The 24,662-nt window shown below is 45.0% G+C and overlaps 2 protein-coding genes across 4 annotated transcripts in view; both read right to left on the bottom strand.

Moving 5' to 3' along the window:
- The window catches only part of LOC115123949 (kinesin-like protein KIF3A), a 37,252-nt gene extending 18,127 nt beyond the window's left edge, over positions 1–19,125 (bottom strand). For 2 of the 3 annotated variants that reach the window (XM_065018370.1, XM_065018372.1), the window contains exons 1-9: positions 18,958–19,125; positions 18,012–18,294; positions 17,465–17,609; positions 17,096–17,180; positions 16,404–16,509; positions 15,847–15,986; positions 15,072–15,269; positions 8,118–8,292; positions 7,539–7,628 (exon numbers count right to left, since the gene is read on the bottom strand). In XM_065018370.1, coding sequence (XP_064874442.1) covers positions 7,539–7,628; positions 8,118–8,292; positions 15,072–15,269; positions 15,847–15,986; positions 16,404–16,509; positions 17,096–17,180; positions 17,465–17,609; positions 18,012–18,294; positions 18,958–18,963 — 1,228 coding nt within the window. In that variant the 5' untranslated portion in view covers positions 18,964–19,125. The remainder of the gene's footprint in view (positions 1–7,538; positions 7,629–8,117; positions 8,293–15,071; positions 15,270–15,846; positions 15,987–16,403; positions 16,510–17,095; positions 17,181–17,464; positions 17,610–18,011; positions 18,295–18,957) is intronic. The other variant, XM_065018371.1, reaches the window with a different exon arrangement.
- A 393-nt stretch (positions 19,126–19,518) lies between these two features.
- LOC115118089 (E3 ubiquitin-protein ligase SH3RF3-like) overlaps positions 19,519–24,662 on the bottom strand; it is a 39,233-nt gene continuing 34,089 nt past the window's right edge. Inside the window, exons 5-8 of the mRNA XM_065018368.1 lie at positions 24,172–24,458; positions 22,841–23,301; positions 22,296–22,606; positions 19,519–20,347 (exon numbers count right to left, since the gene is read on the bottom strand). Of these exons, the coding sequence (XP_064874440.1) occupies positions 20,167–20,347; positions 22,296–22,606; positions 22,841–23,301; positions 24,172–24,458 (1,240 nt within the window). The 3' untranslated portion in view covers positions 19,519–20,166. The remainder of the gene's footprint in view (positions 20,348–22,295; positions 22,607–22,840; positions 23,302–24,171; positions 24,459–24,662) is intronic.

Genomic DNA, 24,662 nt, shown 5'->3' with positions numbered 1-24,662 from the left:
AGAGTGGATGCACAAACACTAGGGCTGGGAGAGTGGATGCACACACACTAGGGCTGGGAGAGTGGATGCACACACACTAGGGCTGGGAGAGTGGATGCACACACACTAGGGCATGGAGAGTGGATGCACACACACTAGGGCTGGGAGAGTGGATGCACACACACTAGGGCTGGGAGAGTGGATGCACACACACTAGGGCTGGGAGAGTGGATGCACACACACTAGGGCTGGGAGAGTGGATGCACACACACTAGGGCTGGGAGAGTGGATGCACACACACTAGGGCTGGGAGAGTGGATGCACACACACTAGGGCTGGGAGAGTGGATGCACACACACTAGGGCTGGGATAGTGGATGCACACACACTAGGGCTGGGAGAGTGGATGCACACACACTAGTGCTGGGAGAGTGGATGTACACACACTAGGGCTGGGAGAGTGGATGTACACACACTAGGGCTGGGATAGTGGATGCACACACACTAGTGCTGGGAGAGTGGATGTACACACACTAGGGCTGGGCGATATTACTTTAATTTGAATGTATATTTTAGTTCCATGTTCCACACGCCTGAATAACAAGAATCGATGTTAAAAAAAAAACACCAATAGGGAAGTTAACATTTCAACTCCTCAAATTGCAGGCAGATTTGTAACCAAAGGGGCATTTTCATGGACAGATCAGTGACTATTGCAAAAACGCAGATTCAACTATTTTTTATAAAATAATGAAATTATTAGTGGGTCTGATGGTTCTGGAAGGCTTATAAATTATTAGTGGGTCTGATGGTTCTGGAAGGCTTATAAATTATTAGTGGGTCCGATGGTTCTGGAAGGCTTATAAATTATTAGTGGGTCTGATGGTTCTGGAAGGCTTATAAATTATTAGTGGGTCTGATGGTTCTGGAAGGCTTATAAATTATTAGTGGGTCTGATGGTTCTGGAAGGCTTATAAATTATTAGTGGGTCTGATGGTTCTGGAAGGCTTATACATTATTAGTGGGTCTGATGGTTCTGGAAGGCTTATAAATTATTAGTGGGTCTGATGGTTCTGGAAGGCTTATAAATTATTAGTGGGTCTGATGGTTCTGGAAGGCTTATAAATTATTAGTGGGTCTGATGGTTCTGGAAGGCTTATAAATTATTAGTGGGTCCGATGGTTCTGGAAGGCTTATAAATTATTAGTGGGTCTGATGGTTCTGGAAGGCTTATACATTATTAGTGGGTCTGATGGTTCTGGAAGGCTTATACATTATTAGTGGGTCTGATGGTTCTGGAAGGCTTATAAATTATTAGTGGGTCTGATGGTTCTGGAAGGCTTATAAATTATTAGTGGGTCTGATGGTTCTGGAAGGCTTATAAATTATTAGTGGGTCTGATGGTTCTGGAAGGCTTATACATTATTAGTGGGTCTGATGGTTCTGGAAGGCTTATAAATTATTAGTGGGTCTGATGGTTCTGGAAGGCTTATAAATTATTAGTGGGTCTGATGGTTCTGGAAGGCTTTATAAATCGTGAATTCATCAGATTATTGCTGACTGTTTGAAATGCGGCCTATTTGACTTAAATTGTACAACAAAGTTCATTTTGAGAAAACATTCAAACAAATCTAGATATACAGTGTACTAAACATTAAACATTCAGAGCGTCCCCCTCAGAAGAGCCTCAATTTGTCATGGCATGGAGTCTACAAGGTGTCGAAAGCGTTACACAGAGATGCTGGCCCATGTTGACGCCAATGCTTCCCACGGTTGTATTAAGTTGGCTGGATGTCCTTTGGGTGGTGAACCATTATTGATCCACACGGGAAACTGTTGAGCGTGAAAAACCCAGCAGCGTTGCACGTCTTGACACAAACCGGTGCGCCTGGCACCTACTACCATACCTTGTTCAAAGGCACTGAAATATTTTGTCTTGTCCATTCACCCTCAATGGCTCACGTACACAATCCATGTCTCAATTGTCTCAATAATTGAAAATCTGATTGAAGTGGATTTAACAAATGGCATCAAAAAGGGACCATATCTTTCACCTGGATTCACCTGGTCAGTCTATTTCATTAAAACAGCAGGTGTCCTCTGTGTATAATGTGAATCGTCCATAAGTAAATAAATAAAATATATATTTTTAGGTCATATCACCCAGCCCTAATACACTAAATAATGTACAGTGCAGGACCATAGCATCTAATTTAAAACTAAGAGCACAAAGGCTACATCCAGACAGTTTACTGATCAGGTCACATGACCAAGAACAACTGTCAAGGCACTAGCTATACCACGATAGAAAGAGTATCAGAAGGTCCCAATAAATACCGCAATACTTTGAGAATGATGACAGCGCCTTCAGACAGTATTCACACCCCTTGACTTTTTCCACATTTTGTTGTTGTTCCAGTCTGAGTTTTTAAATGGACTAAATTGAGATTTGTTGTCACTGGCCTACACACAATACCCCATAATGTCCAAGTGGAATTATGTTTCTCAGAAAGTTTAACCATTTAATTTAAAAATGAAAATCTGAAATGTATTGAGCCAATAAGTATTCAACCCCTTTGTTAAGACAAGCCTAAATAAGTTCAGGAGTAAAAATGTGCTTAACAAGTCACATAATCAGTTGTATGGACTCACTCTGTATAATAGTGTTTAACATGATTTTTGAATGACTACCTCATCTCTGCACCCCACACATACAGATAATTGTAAGGTCCCTCAGTCAAGCAGTGAATTTCAAACACAAATTCAACCACAAAGACCAGGGAGGTTTTCCAATGACTCACAAAGAAGGGCACCTATTGGTAGATGGGTAAAAAATGTAAAAAGCAGACATTGAATATCCCTTTGAGCATGGTGATATTAATTACACTTTGCATAAAGTAACACTGCAAAAAATGTGGCAAAGCTATTCTCTTTTTGTCCTGTATATAAAGTGTTATGTTTGGGGGCAAATCCAATACAACACATTAGTGAGTACCTCTCTCCATATTTTCAAGCATAGTGGTGGCTGCATCATGTTATACTGTGGGTAATTGTTATGCTTGTAACCCTTAAGGACCGGAGACTGGAAATGGAATGGAGCTAGACACAGGCTAAATCCTAGAGGAAAACCTGGTTCAGTCTGCTTTCCACCAGACACTGGGAGCTGAAGTCACCTTTCAGAAAGACAAGAACCTGGTTCAGTCTGCTTTCCACCAGACACTGGGAGATGAAGCCACCTTTCAGCAGGACAATAACCTGGTTCAGTCTGCTTTCCACCAGACACTGGGAGATGAAGTCACCTTTCAGAAAGACAAGAACCTGGTTCAGTCTGCTTTCCACCAGACACTGGGAGATGAAGTCACCTTTCAGCAGGACAATAACCTGGTTCAGTCTGCTTTCCACCAGACACTGGGAGATGAAGTCACCTTTCAGCAGGACAATAACCTGGTTCAGTCTGCTTTCCACCAGACACTGGGAAATGAAGTCACCTTTCAGAAGGACAAGAACCTGGTTCAGTCTGCTTTCCACCAGACACTGGGAGATGAAGTCACCTTTCAGAAAGAAAATAACCTGGTTCAGTCTGCTTTCCACCAGACACTGGGAGATGAAGTCACCTTTCAGCAGGACAATAACCTGGTTCAGTCTGCTTTCCACCAGACACTGGGAGATGAAGTCACCTTTCAGAAGGACAATAACCTGCTTCAGTCTGCTTTCCACCAGACACTGGGAGATGAATTCACCTTTCAGAAGGACAAGAACCTGGTTCAGTCTGCTTTCCACCAGACACTGGGAGATGAAGTCACCTTTCAGAAGGACAAGAACCTGGTTCAGTCTGCTTTCCACCAGACACTGGGAGATGAAGTCACCTTTCAGCAGGACAATAACCTGGTTCAGTCTGCTTTCCACCAGACACTGGGAGATGAAGTCACCTTTCAGCAGGACAATAAACTGGTTCAGTCTGCTTTCCACCAGACACTGGGAGATGAAGTCACCTTTCAGAAGGACAAGAACCTGGTTCAGTCTGCTTTCCACAAGACACTGGGAAATTAAGTCACCTTTCAGAAGGACAAGAACCTGGTTCAGTCTGCTTTCCACCAGACACTGGGAGATGAAGTCACCTTTCAGCAGGACAATAACCTGGTTCAGTCTGCTTTCCACCAGACACTGGGAGATGAAGTCACCTTTCAGAAAGACAAGAACCTGGTTCAGTCTGCTTTCCACCGGACACTGGGAGCTGAAGTCACCTTTCAGAAAGACAAGAACCTGGTTCAGTCTGCTTTCCACCAGACACTGGGAGATGAAGCCACCTTTCAGCAGGACAATAACCTGGTTCAGTCTGCTTTCCACCAGACACTGGGAGATGAAGCCACCTTTCAGAAAGACAAGAACCTGGTTCAGTCTGCTTTCCACCAGACACTGGGAGATGAAGCCACCTTTCAGCAGGACAATAACCTGGTTCAGTCTGCTTTCCACCAGACACTGGGAGATGAAGCCACCTTTCAGAAAGACAAGAACCTCGTTCAGTCTGCTTTCCACCAGACACTGGGAGATGAAGTCACCTTTCAGCAGGACAATAACCTGGTTCAGTCTGCTTTCCACCAGACACTGGGAGATGAAGTCACCTTTCAGCAGGACAATAACCTGGTTCAGTCTGCTTTCCACCAGACACTGGGAAATGAAGTCACCTTTCAGAAGGACAAGAACCTGGTTCAGTCTGCTTTCCACCAGACACTGGGAGATGAAGTCACCTTTCAGAATGAAAATAACCTGGTTCAGTCTGCTTTCCACCAGACACTGGGAGATGAAGTCACCTTTCAGCAGGACAATAACCTGGTTCAGTCTGCTTTCCACCAGACACTGGGAGATGAAGTCACCTTTCAGCAGGACAATAACCTGGTTCAGTCTGCTTTCCACCAGACACTGGGAGATGAAGTCACCTTTCAGAAGGACAATAACCTGGTTCAGTCTGCTTTCCACAAGACACTGGGAAATGAAGTCACCTTTCAGAAGGACAATAACCTGCTTCAGTCTGCTTTCCACCAGACACTGGGAGATGAATTCACCTTTCAGAAGGACAAGAACCTGGTTCAGTCTGCTTTCCACCAGACACTGGGAGATGAAGTCACCTTTCAGAAGGACAAGAACCTGGTTCAGTCTGCTTTCCACCAGACACTGGGAGATGAAGTCACCTTTCAGAAGGACAAGAACCTGCTTCAGTCTGCTTTCCACCAGACACTGGGAGATGAATTCACCTTTCAGAAGGACAAGAACCTGGTTCAGTCTGCTTTCCACCAGACACTGGGAGATGAAGTCACCTTTCAGAAGGACAAGAACCTGGTTCAGTCTGCTTTCCACCAGACACTGGGAGATGAAGTCACCTTTCAGCAGGACAATAACCTGGTTCAGTCTGCTTTCCACCAGACACTGGGAGATGAAGTCACCTTTCAGAAAGACAAGAACCTGGTTCAGTCTGCTTTCCACCAGACACTGGGAGCTGAAGTCACCTTTCAGAAAGACAAGAACCTGGTTCAGTCTGCTTTCCACCAGACACTGGGAGATGAAGCCACCTTTCAGCAGGACAAGAACCTGGTTCAGTCTGCTTTCCACCAGACACTGGGAGATGAAGTCACCTTTCAGCAGGACAATAACCTGGTTCAGTCTGCTTTCCACCAGACACTGGGAGATGAAGTCACCTTTCAGAAAGACAAGAACCTGGTTCAGTCTGCTTTCCACCAGACACTGGGAGATGAAGTCACCTTTCAGAAAGACAAGAACCTGGTTCAGTCTGCTTTCCACCAGACACTGGGAGATTAAGTCACCTTTCAGCAGGACAATAACCTGGTTCAGTCTGCTTTCCACCAGACACTGGGAGATGAAGTCACCTTTCAGAAGGACAATAACCTGGTTCAGTCTGCTTTCCACCAGACATTGGGAGATGAAGTCACCTTTCAGCAGGACAATAACCTGGTTCAGTCTGCTTTCCACCAGACACTGGGAGATGAAGTCACCTTTCAGAAGGACAATAACCTGGTTCAGTCTGCTTTCCACCAGACACTGGGAGATTAAGTCACCTTTCAGCAGGACAATAACCTGGTTCAGTCTGCTTTCCACCAGACACTGGGAGATGAATTCACCTTTCAGAAGGACAAAAACCTGGTTCAGTCTGCTTTCCACCAGACACTGGGAGATGAAGTCACCTTTCAGAAAGAAAATAACCTGGTTCAGTCTGCTTTCCATCAGACACTGGGAGATGAAGTCACCTTTCAGAAGGACAAGAACCTAAAACACAAGGCCAAATCTACACTGAAGTTCTTTACCAAGAAGTCAGTGAATGTTCCTGGATGGCCAAGTTTCATTTTTGTCTTCTTAAATCAGCTTGAAAATCTATGGCAAGACTTGAAAATGGTTGTCTAGTAACGATCGACTTCATATTTGACAGAGCTTGAAGAATTTTGAAAAGAAATACGGGCAAATATTGTACAATCCAGGTGTGCAAAGCTCTTAGAGGCTTACCCAGAAAGACTCACAGCTGTAATCACTCTTAGAGACTTACCCAGAAAGACTCACAGCTGTAACCACTCTTAGAGACTCACCCAGAAAGACTCACAGCTGTAATCACTCTTAGAGACTTACCCAGAAAGACTCACAGCTGTAATCACTCTTAGAGACTTACCCAGAAAGACTCACAGCTGTAATCACGGCCAAAGGTGCATCTTCAAAATATTGACTCAGGGGTGTGAATACTTATGTAAATGAGATAGTTCTGTATTTCATTTTCAATAAATGTGCAAACATTTCAAAAGACATGTTTTCCCTGTCATTGTGGGCTATTGTGTATAGATGGGTGAGAGAAAAACATATTTAATCCATTTTGAATTCAGGCTGTAACAAAATGTGGAATAAATAAAAGGATGTAAAGACATTGAAGTAAGTGTGAACAGTTTCACAGATTCATATTTTCTACCTTTTGTCTAACATAAAGGGCAGATGCCATGGTTCACTCTCTCTCTACACGTCTTCTAGGTACTTTTAGTGCGATTAATTAGATAAGGGGACGCTGACTCATTTTAGTCATCAGGAAATAAGCCCACATTAAATAATCATGACAAACATCTCGCTGACAACTTTTAGGGCCAATATGTTTTACATGTGGGAGGGTTAACACTTTGATGATAGCATCAACCACAAATGGTTAAGATAAGCGTATGTAGAAGCATTCATGCATCAGCTTCCCCCCCCCCCCTCAGATTGCATCTTTCTGCTGTAGTGCTGGAAGCAAGTTTCCATAAACAAACCCCAACTTCTCTGAAACATATTTTATTCATATATTCCGTTTTTAAAAAGCAACATGGGGAACAGTCATCTGCCGCATCCCAAATAGCATCCTGTTCCCTATATAGTGGACTCCTTCTAACCAAAGCCCAGTACAGTTTAGAAGCCAAGGGCGCTTCACAGAGAACTAGAACTAGTACCCTTCAAAGTAGCCTAGTGAACTTCATAAGGAGCCAAAGTACTATTAGCACAGTCCTGTTGGGAGAGAGGGAGAAAGGGGCCCCTTACCTCTCCGCTTCCTTCGTCCCTCTCTTCCCTCGTCATCTCCTTCATCCATCTCTTCTGATCCACTGGCCTCCGACCCGGAGATCTCTTCCCCTGGAACAGCAGAACAGAATTCAGTTCTAAACTCTACTTAAACCCTTAGTGCAGTCTAACTCTCCTTAAACCCTTAGTGCAGGTTAAATCTCCTTAAACCCTTAGTGCAGGCTAACTCTCCTTAAACCCTTAGTGCAGGCTAACTCTCCTTAAACCCTTAGTGCAGACTAACCTGCCTTAAACCCTTAGTGCAGACTAACCTGCCTTAAACCCTTAGTGCAGACTAACCTGCCTTAAACCCTTAGTGCAGGCTAACTCTCCTTAAATCATTAGTGCAGGTTAAATCTCCTTAAACCCTTAGTGCAGTCTAACTCTCCTTAAACCCTTAGTGCAGGCTAACTCTCTTCAAACCCTTAGTGCAGGCTAACTCTCCTCAAACCCTTAGTCCAGGCTAACTCTCATCAAACCCTTAGTCCAGAAGTGTGTTTGTCATATTACAACTCCTGTCCCAAATGAAGACAGCATCAATAGAGAGGACCACTAACTGACCTTCTTGGAGTTTCTTCCTAAGCTCTTCGATCTCCTTCTGGAACTGCCGTAGCAGGGCATCCTTGGGGTCTTCATTGATCCGGGCTTTGTTCTTGATGTTCTTGGCCCGGTTGGCGTAACGCAGCGTGCTGATGGTCTCGTCGTAGTTGTAGTCCGCCGGGCCGATGTTCGCACACTGACCGTGGAGAAGGTTTATGACAATACATATGACGAGAGCAAAACCTTTCTTTGAGAGAACAGCAAGGAACGAGAGTAGACTTGATCCAAATACATGTCATATTTGTGTGTTTATTTATATGTATTTATAATAGTGTTCTAATTTGATTCCAGTTGGATGTAAGTTGCTATTTAATCTAATATATCTCCAGGCAATAAGACTGATAAATAGCTAACAACATAGATACACAGACTGAGTTAAGCTTGTATCTTTATTGACCTTTTATTACTGCCCTGTCTCTAAACACACTCACAGGGTCGTACACACACACACTCACTCACAGGGTCGTACACACACAGGGTCGTACACACACACACACACTCACAGGGCCCTACACACATACGCACACACTCACAGGGTCGTACGCACACACTCACAGGGTCGTACACGCACACTCACAGGGTCATACACACACACACACACACTCACAGGGCCCAACACACATACACACACACTCACAGGGTCGTACACGCACACTCACAGGGCCCTACACACACACACACACACACACTCACAGGGCCCTACACACACACACACACACTCACAGGGTCGTACACGCACACTCACAGGGTCGTACACGCACACTCACAGGGCCCTACACACACACACACACACACTCACAGAGCCGTACACGCACACTCACAGGGCCGTACACACACACACAGGGCCCTACACACACACACTCACAGGGCCCTACACGCACACTCACAGGGCCCTACACGCACACTCACAGGGCCCTACACGCACACTCACAGGGCCCTACACGCACACTCACAGGGCCCTACACGCACACTCACAGGGCCCTACACGAACACTCACAGGGCCCTACACGAACACTCACAGGGCCGTACACACACACACAGGGCCGGCCCTACACACACACTCACAGGGCCCTACACGCACACTCACAGGGCCCTACACGAACACACACAGGGCCGGCCCTACACACACACTCACAGGGCCCTACACGCACACTCACAGGGCCCTACACGCACACTCACAGTATCCCTGTCCCCTTACCCCTAAACATATCTACCTCACTGTCCCCTTACCCCTATACATATCTACCTCCCTGTCCCTTTACCCCTAAACATATCTACCTTCCCTGTCCCCTTACCCCTATACATATCTACCTCCCTGTCCCCTTACCCCTATACATATCTACCTCCCTGTCCCCTTACCCCTATACATATCTACCTCCGTCATTCCTGTATCCCTGTTCCCTTACCCCTATACATATCTACCTCCCTGTCCCCTTACCCCTATACATATCTACCTCCCTGTTCCCTTACCCCTATACATGTCTACCTCCCTGTCCCCTTACCCCTATACATATCTACCTCCCTGTCCCCTTACCCCTATACATATCTACCTCCATCATTCCTGTATCCCTGTTCCCTTACCCCTAAACATATCTACCTCCCTGTCCCCTTACCCCTATACATATCTACCTCCATCACTCCAGTATCCCTGTCCCCTTCCCCCTAAACATATCTACCTCCCTGTCCCCTTACCCCTATACATATCTACCTCCATCACTCCAGTATCCCTGTCCCCTTACCCCTATACATATCTACCTCCCTGTCCCCTTACCCCTATACATATCTACCTCCCTGTTCCCTTACCCCTATACATATCTACCTCCCTGTTCCCTTACCCCTATACATATCTACCTCCATCACTCCAGTATCTCTGTCCCCTTCCCCCTATACATATCTACCTCCCTGTTCCCTTACCCCTATACACATCTACCTCCATCACTCCAGTATCCCTGTCCCCTTACCCCTATACATATCTACCTCCCTGTCCCTTTACCCCTATACATATCTACCTCCCTGTCCCCTTACCCCTATACATATCTACCTCCCTGTTCCCTTACCCCTATACATATCTACCTCCATCATTCCTGTATCCCTGTCCCCTTCCCCCTAAACATATCTACCTCCCTGTCCCCTTACCCCTATACATATCTACCTCCATCACTCCAGTATCCCTGTCCCCTTCCCCCTAAACATATCTACCTCCCTGTCCCCTTACCCCTATACATATCTACCTCCATCACTCCAGTATCCCTGTCCCCTTACCCCTATACATATCTACCTCCCTGTCCCCTTACCCCTATACACATCTACCTCCATCACTCCAGTATCCCTGTCCCCTTACCCCTATACATATCTACCTCCCTGTCCCTTTACCCCTATACATATCTTCCTCCCTGTCCCCTTACCCCTATACATATCTACCTCCCTGTTCCCTTACCCCTATACATATCTACCTCCATCACTCCAGTATCCCTGTCCCCTTACCCCTATACATATCTACCTCCCTGTCCCCTTACCCCTATACATATCTACCTCCCTGTTCCCTTACCCCTATACATATCTACCTCCATCATTCCTGTATCCCTGTTCCCTTACCCCTAAACATATCTACCTCCCTGTCCCCTTCCCCCTATACATATCTACCTCCATCACTCCAGTATCCCTGTCCCCTTACCCCTATACATATCTACCTCCCTGTCCCCTTACCCCTATACATATATACCTCCATCACTCCAGTATCCCTGTCCCCTTCCCCCTATACATATCTACCTCCCTGTCCCCTTACCCCTATACATATCTACCTCCATCATTCCTGTATCCCTGTTCCCTTACCCCTAAACATATCTACCTCCCTGTCCCCTTCCCCCTATACATATCTACCTCCATCACTCCAGTATCCCTGTCCCCTTACCCCTATACATATCTACCTCCCTGTCCCCTTACCCCTATACATATATACCTCCATCACTCCAGTATCCCTGTCCCCTTCCCCCTATACATATCTACCTCCCTGTCCCCTTACCCCTATACATATCTACCTCCATCACTCCAGTATCCCTGTTCCCTAACCCCTAAACATATCTACCTCCCTGTCCCCTTCCCCCTATACATATCTACCTCCCTGTCCCCTTACCCCTATAAATATCTACCTCCATCACTCCAGTATCCCTGTTCCCTAACCCCTATACATATCTACCTCCCTGTCCCCTAACCCCTATACATATCTACCTCCCTGTCCCCTTCCCCCTATACATATCTACCTCCCTGTCCCCTTGCCCCTAAACATATCTACCTCCATCACTCCAATATCCCTGTTCCCTAACCCCTAAACATATCTACCTCCCTGTCTCCTTCCCCCTATACATATCTACATCCCTGTCCCCTTACCCCTATAAATATCTACCTCCATCACTCCAGTATCCCTGTTCCCTTACCCCTAAACATATCTACCTCCCTGTCCCCTTCCCCCTATACATATCTACCTCCCTGTCCCCTTACCCCTATACATATCTACCTCCCTGTCCCCTTGCCCCTAAACATATCTACCTCCATCACTCCAATATCCCTGTTCCCTAACCCCTAAACATATCTACCTCCCTGTCCCCTTCCCCCTATACATATCTACCTCCCTGTCACCTTACCCCTATACATATCTACCTCCCTGTTCCCTTACCCCTATACATATCTACCTCCCTGTCACCTTACCCCTATAAATATCTACCTCCCTGTTCCCTAACCCCTATACATATCTACCTCCCTGTCCCCTTACCCCTATACATATCTACCTCCATCACTCCAGTATCTCTGTCCCCTTCCCCCTATACATATCTACCTCCCTGTTCCCTTACCCCTATACACATCTACCTCCATCACTCCAGTATCCCTGTCCCCTTACCCCTAAACATATCTACCTCCCTGTCCCCTTACCCCTATACATATCTACCTCCATCACTCCAGTATCCCTGTCCCCTTATCCCTATACATATCTACCTCCCTGTCCCCTTACCCCTATACACATCTACCTCCATCACTCCAGTATCCCTGTCCCCTTACCCCTAAACATATCTACCTCCCTGTCCCCTTACCCCTATACATATCTACCTCCCTGTCCCCTTACCCCTATACATATCTACCTCCCTGTTCCCTTACCCCTATACATATCTACCTCCCTGTTCCCTTACCCCTATACATATCTACCTCCATCACTCCAGTATCTCTGTCCCCTTCCCCCTATACATATCTACCTCCCTGTTCCCTTACCCCTATACACATCTACCTCCATCACTCCAGTATCCCTGTCCCCTTACCCCTATACATATCTACCTCCCTGTCCCTTTACCCCTATACATATCTACCTCCCTGTCCCCTTACCCCTATACATATCTACCTCCCTGTACCCTTACCCCTATACATATCTACCTCCATCACTCCAGTAGCTCTGTCCCCTTCCCCCTATACACATCTACCTCCATCACTCCAGTATCCCTGCACATTGTAAATATGGTATGGAACTGACTCTGTACATCGTATGGTATTAACTGACCCTGTATATAGTATGGTATATAGTATGGTATTGAACTGACCCTGAATATAGGATGGTATTGAACTGACCCTGTATATAGTATGGTATTGAACTGACCCTGTATATAGTATGGTATTGAACAGACCCTGTATATAGTATGGTATTGAACTGACCCTGTATATAGTATGGTATTGAACTGACCCTGTTTAAAGTATGGTATTGAACTGACCCTGTTTAAAGTATGGTATTGAACTGACCCTGTATATAGTATGGTATTGACCTGAGCCTGTATATAGTATGGTATTGACCTGAGCCTGTATATAGTATGGTATTGACCTGAGCCTGTATATAGTATGGTATTGAACTGACCCTGTATATAGTATGGTATTGACCTGAGCCTGTATATAGTATGGTATTGACCTGAGCCTGTATATAGTATGGTATTGACCTGAGCCTGTATATAGTATGGTATTGACCTGAGCCTGTATATACAGTGCCTTGCGAAAGTATTCGCCCCCTTGAACTTTGCGACCTTTTGCCACATTTCAGGCTTCAAACATAAAGATATAAAACTGTATTTTTTTGTGAAGAATCAACAACAAGTGGGACACAATCATGAACTGGAACGACATTTATTGGATATTTCAAACTTTTTTAACAAATCAAAAACTGAACAATTGGGCGTGCAAAATTATTCAGTGCCTTTACTTTCAGTGCAGCAAACTCTCTCCAGAAGTTCAGTGAGGATCTCTGAATGATCCAATGTCGACCTAAATGACTAATGATGATACATACAATCCACCTGTGTGTAATCAAGTCTCCGTATAAATGCACCTGCACTGTGATAGTCTCAGAGGTCTGTTAAAAGCGCAGAGAGCATCATGAAGAACAAGGAACACACCAGGCAGGTCCGAGATACTGTTGTGAAGAAGTTTAACGCCGGATTTGGATACAAAAACATTTCCCAAGCTTTAAACATCCCAAGGAGCACTGTGCAAGCGATAATATTGAAATGGAAGGAGTATCAGACCACTGCAAATCTACCAAGACCTGGCCGTCCCTCTAAACTTTCAGCTCATACAAGGAGAAGACTGATCAGAGATGCAGCCAAGAGGCCCATGATCACTCTGGATGAACTGCAGAGATCTACAGCTGAGGTGGGAGACTCTGTCCATAGGACAACAATCAGTCGTATATTGCACAATTCTGGCCTTTATGGAAGAGTGGCAAGAAGAAAGCCATTTCTTAAAGATATCCATAAAAAGTGTCATTTAAAGTTTGCCACAAGCCACCTGGGAGACACACCAAACATGTGGAGGAAGGTGCTCTGGTCAGATGAAACCAAAATTGAACTTTTTGGCAACAATGCAAAAACGTTATGTTTGGCGTAAAAGCAACACAGCTCATCACCCTGAACACATCATCCCCACTGTCAAACATGGTGGTGGCAGCATCATGGTTTGGGCCTGCTTTTCTTCAGCAGGGACAGGGAAGATGGTTAAAATTGATGGGAAGATGGATGGAGCCAAATACAGGACCATTCTGGAAGAAAACCTGATGGAGTCTGCAAAAGACCTGAGACTGGGACGGAGATTTGTCTTCCAACAAGACAATGATCCAAAACATAAAGCAAAATCTACAATGGAATGGTTCAAAAATAAACATATCCAGGTGTTAGAATGGCCAAGTCAAAGTCCAGACCTGAATCCAATCTGTGGAAAGAACTGAAAACTGCTGTTCACAAATGCTCTCCATCCAACCTCACTGAGCTCGAGCTGTTTTGCAAGGAGGAATGGGGAAAAATTTCAGTCTCTCGATGTGCAAAACTGATAGAGACATACCCCAAGCGACTTACAGCTGTAATCGCAGCAAAAGGTGGCGCTACAAAGTATTAACTTAAGGGGGCTGAATAATTTTGCACACCCAATTTTTCAGTTTTTGATTTGTTAAAAAAGTTTGAAATATCCAATAAATGTCGTTCCACTTCATGATTGTGTCCCACTTGTTGTTGATTCTTCACAAAAAAATACAGTTTTATATCTTTATGTTTGAAACCTGAAATGTGGCAGAAGGTCGCAAAGTTCAAGGGGGCCGAATACTTTCGCAAGGCACTGTAGTATGGTATTGAACTGAGCCTGTATATAGTATGGTATTGAACTGACCCTGTATATAGTATACTTACTTACTTATTGTGTTCTTCATATTTCTCTGATGTGTTTTTTCTAGATTTACATTGTTGGGTTCTGAGTTGACAAGAAAGGCATTTCACTGTACTTGTGCATGTGACATTAACTTGAATCATTAACTTGAGTCATTGCTACCATTGACACTAATGGGGTGTACCCATAGCATTAAAGCAGACGGAAGTAAAAGCAGGAAGTGTTGTTAGTTACCATCATGGTCTTGGAGTTTCCCCCCAGTGAGTCCTGCAGCAGGCGGGTGAGTTTGGAGTTCCTGTAGGGGACGTGGGTGCTCTTCCCGTCCACCAGAGCGGAGATGACGTTACCCAGCGTGGACAGAGACAGGTTGATCTTAGTGGCCTCTTTCAGCCGCTGGCCCGTCGCTCCTGTCTTCCCCTGACGCTCAGAACCCTGGGAGGGGACAGGGTACAGTGTGGTGGGTTAACTGGTGTTTTTATGTTTTCTTCCGTTTGCTATGTGGGGGGGGGGGTGAGACAGAAAGACAGACAGAGATAGAGAGACAGCAGAGAGACAGAAAGACAGAGACAGACAGAGACAGACAGACAGACAGAGAGACAGACAGAGAGACCGAGAGAGAGACAGAGAGAGAGACAGAGAGACAGACAGAGAGACAGACAGAGAGACAGAGACAGACAGAGGGGCCACACCTTATAAAGCCACAGATGCATTTCTATTCCACAATAAATGTTGAATGTGATAAGAACACGCTCAACATGCCTTACTGACTTCCCCTAGCGGCCTTTAAAAACTCATCATTGGAGTCAAAATGTTCATAAAAGTCCTGTATTGAAATTATAATTATAATTCCCATTGCAGAGACTAAGAAGACCCAAGGCAGAGTAATGTATGAAAGTAATCTATACAGATGATGTTCTTATATCTCAAAAAACAGTTACCAATCCTCTATGGGAGATTCCATCTGTTGAGAAAAAAATGATATTTTTAATTCTTCATGCGACTTCCTTACCGCCAGATCCACTAAGTGGAGTTTTCCCATGCGTACATGCTGGTCCCCATCCACACCCTTCTCGCTGCACTCGATGGTGATGGTGAAGATGGCATGAGAGCGAGAGCTGTGTTCATTCATGTTGGTGGAGCCAACCGAGCCTGGGTGGGATAAAGAACACTTTCAGAAACCTAAATTCATCAGATTGCATTTTCTTGGTTACACTTCCATGAGTGTTGGTGTAACCTTTATTCAAGCAGGAAAAGACCCTTGAGGTTATTTTTATTATTTTACCTTTATTTAACTAGGCAAGTCAGTTAAGAACAAATTCTTATTTTCAATGACGGGCTAGGAACAGTGGGTTAACTGCCTGTTCAGGGGCAGAACGACAGATTTGTACCTTGTCAGCTCAGGGGTTTGAACTTGCAACCTTCCGGTTACTAGTCCAACGCTCTAACCACTAGGCCACCCTGCCGCCCCATAAACCTCTTTTGTGAGGGGGGGCCTTGAAAATGGTATAAATGCTCATGAATTTGAATACTTAGAACACTTATAAAATGTTTAATGTGAAACTTTACGGTTCTTGTGCCCCATTGTCATAATCCGGTCCATGTCATCAGCGTTGTTCACCACATAACCAGACAGGTCCTTGATGTAAACACCCACATCTGGCCTCTCCTTCACCTGGCGGTCACACCAACACAAAGCAATGACATGAGTTAGGAGCCGGCAATACTCTCTAATTCCTATTTTACATTCATATCTTAAATTCCCTCCTGGGAACCAACAACGTTATCATGCTCATCTGTATTAGAAACTAAGAAGTGAATTATGAGAGGTTTAATCGTCTATAGTTCCCTTAACAGAGAACATCCCACAGTCATGTGCTATGTCCTGTTGTCTCCTTTCAGGAACCAACAACATTGCTGTATTATTGACAAACCAATGGAGATTAGTTATGATAAGGAAATCATCTTTAGTTCCCTTTCTGGGCCCCTTAGTATGATGTAATGTCCTGTTCTGTCCTTCACGGAACCAACAACGTTATCATACTCCACTTTATCATTTGATCACTGTGGTCTTCAAATCCAACCAATAAACTACTACCTAGCGCCATGGTTTAGTGCCTTATATTCTTGTATGGTTAATCTAATGAACGATCATAATTATGGGTCATGTTCTTCATTTCTACAGCATTGGCATACGGCTACTTCTTGCTAAATGAATGGGATGTTTATTCTGAGAAGCATGTAATGTCATATCCTCTTACCTCTAGCCTCTGCATCTGGTCCTTCCCCAGCAGGTCCCTCACTTCTTCATTGTAAATCTCCAGATAAGAGACGCGAACTAAGAACCTGCGGTTGACAGGAAAGCTACTTATTTCAGATCAACCTTCAACTGAGAGACAGTGAGCAACAAGCATGTCAAAAACAGTGCCTGTCTTTTTTTTCTTATATGCCTAAGAATGTTCCGTTTACATTGACTCCAACCAGTGTCTTAACCAGAGTGATTGAGGCATTTTGCTCTCCTATGGGCTGAAAGGAATAAGTCAAGTCAGTCTTATCATGGTGCATCAAACAATTGCCAATAAACTAGTATTGTTTCATTGTTTTTGCCTGTTTGTGTTAAATGTCCTTACCGGGTGTCGCCCTCTGCTTTGGCGATGTGGCCGAACACATGAGCGAAGGAGTTGGGGATTATTCCTCGGAGCTCTGGCACTGCCCTCACGCCCTCCATGGTGAATGTCTTTCCTGTCCCTGTCTGTCCGTACGCGAAGATGGTACCTGGAGAAAACACAGGGTCAGTATTAAAACACTGAGGAGGCGGTTCCCCAGCCAGATTGAGCCTAGCCCTGGACTAAAACGCATCCATGGAGAATATCTACTAGGCTTAATCTGTGTCTGGGAAACCACCTCCTCGTGGTGGATGAAACAGAAACCCTCCTAATCTGAATACACACTGACAGCACACATCACTACAACTGAATGGAGGCTATCACTTATAAACAATGGGGAAGGGGGGGGGCTATGCTGACAAGGTATTCACAAAAGCCATCTGATAATAGGCCTGTCATTTTCAGTCAGTCAACACATGCAGTTGTGTCGTTTGACATGGCGCGTCAGCAACAGCAAATAGGAAAAAGCGTTTCCATCATTCAGATCATTTCAAATCCTCTCTGCATTTACCATTGTAACCCTCTAATACTGAGTCTATGATGGGGCGGGCTGTCAGATTGTAAACGTCCAGCTGTTTGCTGTCTGGTCCGAACACCGTGTCAAATGTGAAGGTCTTGGGGGGTTCGTGGGTGGTCTCTAATTTGTTGACGGTTATGGTCCCTCGGTTCTCATCCACACTGACGGCCTGCTTGTGGCCCATACTCCTCTCCTTCTGGTTCAGCGGTCGACATCGCACAACCACTTTGACGTTGTCCATGACCTCCGGCTTGTCAGATTTGTCCATCTTGTTGCTCTGCAAAGGGGAATAACTATGCATGATGCCAGCCACCTAGTAGCTACGTGATGTCAGAGCCGATGGCTCAGCATGATGTCATGTAATGCAATATGAAACCACTGCTCATAGCTAACGTTATTAACCTCACCACAGCAAAGGGAGAGATCAAACTGGCTGGCTAACTTGTCTCAATGAATTCAGTTAGCAAGCTAACATTACAGTACAGCTAACGTTAGCAAAGATAGTTAGTTAGGTAGCTAATTAACTGTCAAGATAGTTGAAACATCTAGTCGCTAGTTCAATGGATGACCAATCAATACGTGCTGGCACGTAGCTAGTTAGTTAGCTGGCTCGCTATACTGCAATGTATTGCACGCAAGGAAGCTAATGTTAGCATGTTAACTAACCAGCTGCAGCATCGCTATGCACAACGAATAAAACGTAGTTAACACAACAACTTGGCTGGAAGAGCTTGTTGCATCCTAGTTTTAACGTGGCTACATCTCTATCAAATATAATGACACTGGTCTGAAAACAGATATAAAATAGCTAATGCTAACTCATCCAAAACACAAGACGAAGCTAACTATAGCAAGGTAAGGTAGTTAGCATCACATCCAAAAAAAGGGAGGACCCCTCTGAAAAACACAAATACAGACAAATACAAAAGAGCCCACTTACCGGCATTTTAAGACTTCAGTTTTGATTATTAAATCATATGAGACAAAAGCAAACGCGTTTTGATGGTTTGATGGAAGTTTTTATCTTATCAAAATGATTTAGATGCCAATGCTGTGCCCATTTTCTCCAATGCTGATAACGTTTGTTGTCACGTCTGGACACATTGAATCTGCGGCTGCGCAGTAAAATGATGGGGGGCAATAGCTTGGTGGTGTACAGTAGAGGACAGTAGAGATGGCATAGCTATAAGTGGAGGCAAAAGGCCTGGCTCACTATGTTTGTCTTAGTGAACAACGTCACCGTTTTGTATTCACCTAAAATGTGAGTAAGAAAGAGTAAGATGAAAAACAGAACAGGAGAACACGATCCCATGCAACAGCCAATAAACGAGTCTTTTTGCTATAATGTGTCATAAATGATTTATTTTCAGCACTCAAAGAGCAGAGAAGGAGAATCCCTTAGAGGACATGTGTGTCTCTTATCAGAAAAGTCTGATACATAACATGGATGTGCAGTTATTCAGCAAAATCATGTTGAGAATGTAACAAACGCATACTATAGTTGACGAAAGCATTGTTTATTACCACTATATGATATACATTTAGCCTCTGGTAAGAGCACTGTTGTTGTTTTTCAAATCTAGACTCTGTGGGCTTTGCAAAGGCACTGACCAGTGTGTCCTTTAGCTCTTGAATAAAGAAAACACTCAATCTTTGTGCAAAACATTGGTCTGAGGTGGTTTTGTGCAACGGATTGGTAAAAATAACTGTATACAGTAGATCTATGTGCAACTCATGCTTCTGCACATCAACATATACACAAATATATCTCAGAACCTTATAATTATCTGTCTACAGTTTAAAACTGGTCCAATGAATCTCAAGGGGGAAACTTGTTTCCCTTTGCATTTTGGTCACTATATGGCAGTAATATAATATATTATTTTCAACACACATAAAATACACACGCACGCTCTTCCACAGATTTGGCATCTCGTTTGGCAGTGTCAACAGGTGGAGATCCATAGAAATAGAATTTCTAGAATGGACATTCCTTTTCAAGTCAACGTCACGTGATGGGGTGGGCCGGTGGCCATATTGAGTGTACGAGTTGCATATCAAATTGTCACGTTCTAAGGAGCTTCCCCCATTCTAGTCATTCTATTTCTATGTGAAAAACACACCTATAATAACTAAACACTACAGGCCGTCAACTGAACCGGTCTAGGAACTGTAGAACACTGCTATGGAAGAGGCCCGTGTGGCCACTGCTCTCCTGGGTGAGCAGAACCCGTCCGTCAGGCCGATGTCTGTGGAGCAGGACAGGCTCACCCTGCATCAGGCTCATCTCTGACTCTGTCTGGGCCTGGTAGGACGTCGCTACTCTGTGTCTGAGGGGGGGATAGAGAAAGGGGAATGAGTGGAATAGAGAAAGAGATTGTCTATCTAACACAACATAAACTCAGCACCCTGTCTTTCAAAGATAATTCATAAAAATCTAAATAACTTCACAGATCTTCATTGTAAACGGTTTAAACACTGTTTACCATGCATGTTCAATGGACCATAAACAATTAATGAACATGCACCTGTGGAACGGTCATTAAGACACTAACAGATTACAGAAGGCAGACAATTAAGGTCACAGTTATGAAAACTTAGGACACTAAAGAGGCCTTTCTACTGACTCTTAAATACACCAAAAGAAAGATGCCCAGGTTCCCCACCCATCTGCGTGAACGTGCCTTAGGCATGCTGCAAGGAGGCATGAGGATTGCAGATGTGGCCAGCGCAATAAATTGCAATAAACTGTGAGATGCCTAAGACAGCTCTACATTGAGACAGGGTGGACAGCTGATCGTCCTCGCAGTCGCAAACCACGTGAAACAACACCTGCACAGGATCGGTACATCCGAACATCACACCTGCAGGACAAGTACAGGATGGCAACAACAACTGCCTGAGTTACACCAGGAACGCACAATCCCTCCATCAGTGCTCAGACTGTCCACAATAGGCTCACAGAGACTGGACTGAGGGCTTGTAGGCCTGTTGTAAGGCAGTTCCTCACCAGACATCACTGGCAACAACGTTGCCTATGGGCACAAACCCACCATCGCTGGACCAGACAGAACTCTTCACTGACGAGACGCGGTTTTGTCTCACCAGGGGTGATGAACGGATTCGAGTTTATTGTCGTAGGAATGAGCGTTACACCGAGGCCTGTACTCTGGAGCGGGATTGATTTGGAGGTGGAGGGTCCGTCATGGTCTGGGTCGGTGTGTCACAGCGTCATCGAACTGAGCTTGTTGTCATTGCAGGCAATCTCAACGCTGTGCGTTACAGGGAAGACATCCTCCTCCCTCATGTGGTATCCTTCCTGCAGGCTCATCTTGACACGACCCTCCAGTATGACAATGCCACCAGCCATACTACTCATTCTTTGCGTGACTTCCTGCAAGACAGGAATGTCAGTGTTCTGTCATGGCCAGCGAAGAGCCCGGATCTCAATCCCATTGAGCACATCTGGGACCTGTTGGATCGGAGGGTGAGGGCTAGGGCCATTTCCCCCAGAAATGTCCAGGAACTTGCAGGTGCCTTTGTGGAAGAGTGGGGTAACATCTCACAGCAAGAACCGGCAAATCTGGTGCAGTCCATGAAGAGATGCACTGCAGTACTTAATGCAGCTGGTGGCCACACCAGATACTGACTGTTACTTTTGATGTTGACCCCCCTTTGTTTAAGGAGACATTATTCTGTTAGTCACATGTCTGTGGAACTTGTTCAGTTTATGTATCAGTTGTTGAATCTTGTTATGTTCATACAAATATTTACACGTTTGCTGAAAATAAACAGTTTTTTTTAACCTTTATTTAACTAGGCAAGTCAGTTAATAACATATTCTTATTTACAATGACAGCCTAGGAACAGTGGGTTAACTGCCTTGTTCAGGGGCAGAACATCAGATTTAAAATTAAAATAAACATTTTTTTAACCTTGTCAGCTCAGGGATTTGATCTTGCAACCTTTCGGTTACAAAACCAACACTCTAACCACTAGGCCCACTGCAGCCCCCCCCAAAAAAGAACTGTCCTCCCACTGCAGTTGACAGTAAGAGGACGTTTGCCATTTAGTAGACGCTTTTATTCAAAAATACTTATAGTCAAGCATATATTTTACGTATGGAGGGGCCCCAGCGGGAATTGAATTCACGACCCTTGTGATGCAAGTGAGCCACAGAGGACCACCATCACATACAGAATACAGAAATCCTACTTCCTGAAGCCAGACACTAAGCATGCCAGTTTGTGAAAAAGGAGGTGCTGGTTCCTCTCCTACCTGCTAGGGCTGCTGGACTGCATTGACGCAGGTGGTGCTGATGATGATAATGAAGAGGTAGGTTTCTGATTGGAAGTCAGAACATCAGAGGGGTTTGTCTCCAGACCTTTCCTAAGAACAGGAGCCTTGCCTTCTTTCAGGATGATCCCAGGCCCATCTCGCCCCAGTGTGAGTGATGGAGCCCAGACCTCCAGGGGAGGTGGACCAGGCCGGGTACTGGCGGGGGGCTGGCTACCCGAGGGCAGGGAGGTGGTCCTGGGCCGTGGTGTAGGGGAATCAGGCTGGGTCAGGAACCGCACTGACTTGGTGGGCTGAGGGATAAAACACAATGTTGACATTCTGATACAGCAGTGGAATAGGAATACAGAAGATTGATGCTGGATATAGCAGACTGTGGTAGTCAGCTTGTGCTACGTGAATGAGATCATGGTTAGAGAGAATTTCAAAATAAATAAAAACGAAATAGAAGTCAAAGTAGACATGAAACCAGTCAACTATCCCTCTAAGCTACTTAATAAGATCTAGAAGGCAGGTGTGCGTGTTACCTTCTCTGTGTTGTTCTTGAGGGCGTCTGGTCTCACTAGGATAGAGTGTATGGGGTGCTGACCATTCGATGCTGCTTGCCTCGTCTCCAACACCTGCCTCGTCTCCAACACCTGCCTATCAAATACCTCTCTGGCAGCCGTGTCCCTGTCCTTCATAGAACTACCACTAGGGGGCGCTTGACCTTCAGACATCCAGGCCAGAGTTCTGTAGTGATTGGGCAGGATGCTCATGTGTTGTTTCTTCTTGAGCAGAGCAGGGGAGAAGCCAGGGCCCTGGATGTGACTAAAGTTCTGGCTGTGAGATTGGGACTGAGAATGGGGCTGAAGGCCCGAGGTGGCGGTGGTAGTGTGGGGGTAGTGGTTACTGCACTGGGATGAGCTCTGACTGTGGGTCTGGGATTGAAGGGCTGAGCTGGATGAGATGGTGGTGTGGGGGTAGTGTTTTCCCCGCTGAGATGAGCCTGAGAGGACATGAAACATACTTTGAAGTCACTCAAAATGGATCCCTTGTCAAATCAACGCAATGTAATTTCCACTGCACTGTTCTGGGTTCCACATTGTACGATCTGACATATCAACTAGAATAGACAGGTTTAATCTCTGACTGGTCAATACTGAATAGAGAAGCCTTCTTTCCAGGTTTACTATCTCTGACTGGTCAATACTGAATAGAGAAGCCTTCTTTCCAGGTTTACTATCTCTGACTGGTCAAAACTGAATAGGGAAGCCTTCTTTCCAGGTTTACTATCTCTGACTGGTCAATACTGAATAGAGAAGCCTTCTTTCCAGGTTTAATATCTCTGACTGGTCAATACTGAATAGAGAAGCCTTGTTTACTATCTCTGACTGGTCAATACTGAATAGAGAAGCCTTGTTTCCAGGTTTACTATCTCTGACTGGTCAATACTGAATAGAGAAGCCTTCTTTACAGGTTTACTATCTCTGACTGGTCAATACTGAATAGAGAAGCCTTCTTTACAGGTTTACTATCTCTGACTGGTCAAAACTGAATAGAGAAGCCTTCTTTACAGGTTTACTATCTCTGACTGGTCAATACTGAATAGAGAAGCCTTCTTTCCAGGTTTACTGTCTCTGACTGGTCAATACTGAATAGAGAAGCCTTCTTTACAGGTTTACTGTCTCTGACTGGTCAATACTGAATAGAGAAGCCTTCTTTACAGGTGTACTATCTCTGACTGGTCAATACTGCATAATGTTAGGATAATAACCAACCAACATGGTTGAGACTGAGAATACAGCACTATGGAACTGTGGAACCACCCAACACCTGAAAATTGAACTGTAGAGTTCCAAACTTCCTTCACTCTTACCTCTGTGTGAACGATGGAAGACCCTCCTCACTGTGTCCCATCCCTCCGAGCTCACCCCATGCAGGGATTGTCTGGTGGCGCCGCCTGATGATATCATAGGCTGCGTGGCCATGGGAACAGACTGCTGCGGTAGCCGTTGTCCAGTAGAGTAACTAGTGCCATCTGAGTTGACCCTGTCGAGAGCTAGAACCACCGCTGGCGTTTTGGAGGACGAGGAGGTTCTTCTTCCAGAGACTGTACCAGGGCCTGCTGTCACTGCCTTGGAATCCAAGAGCCTGGCAGAAGTTCTGTGTTAGACAGGGAATAAATAGATATTGGTGTCAAAATCAATTAATTAGGTGTCCATGACACAAATGAAAGTAAAAAAAAGATAGAACCACTGTAGGAAAGTAGTGTCACTGATGACCCCCACATCAGCTAACAGAAAGGCTGATCCCTCTGATAACTTTAACCACAGCATTACAATCCAAATATCAATTGCCACTCGTTTC

This window comes from Oncorhynchus nerka, linkage group LG5 (genome assembly GCF_034236695.1).
Source record: "Oncorhynchus nerka isolate Pitt River linkage group LG5, Oner_Uvic_2.0, whole genome shotgun sequence".
NCBI lineage: Eukaryota > Metazoa > Chordata > Actinopteri > Salmoniformes > Salmonidae > Oncorhynchus > Oncorhynchus nerka.
Note: the sequence above shows the minus strand (reverse complement) of the source record. Positions and strands in the feature narration are given on the sequence as shown.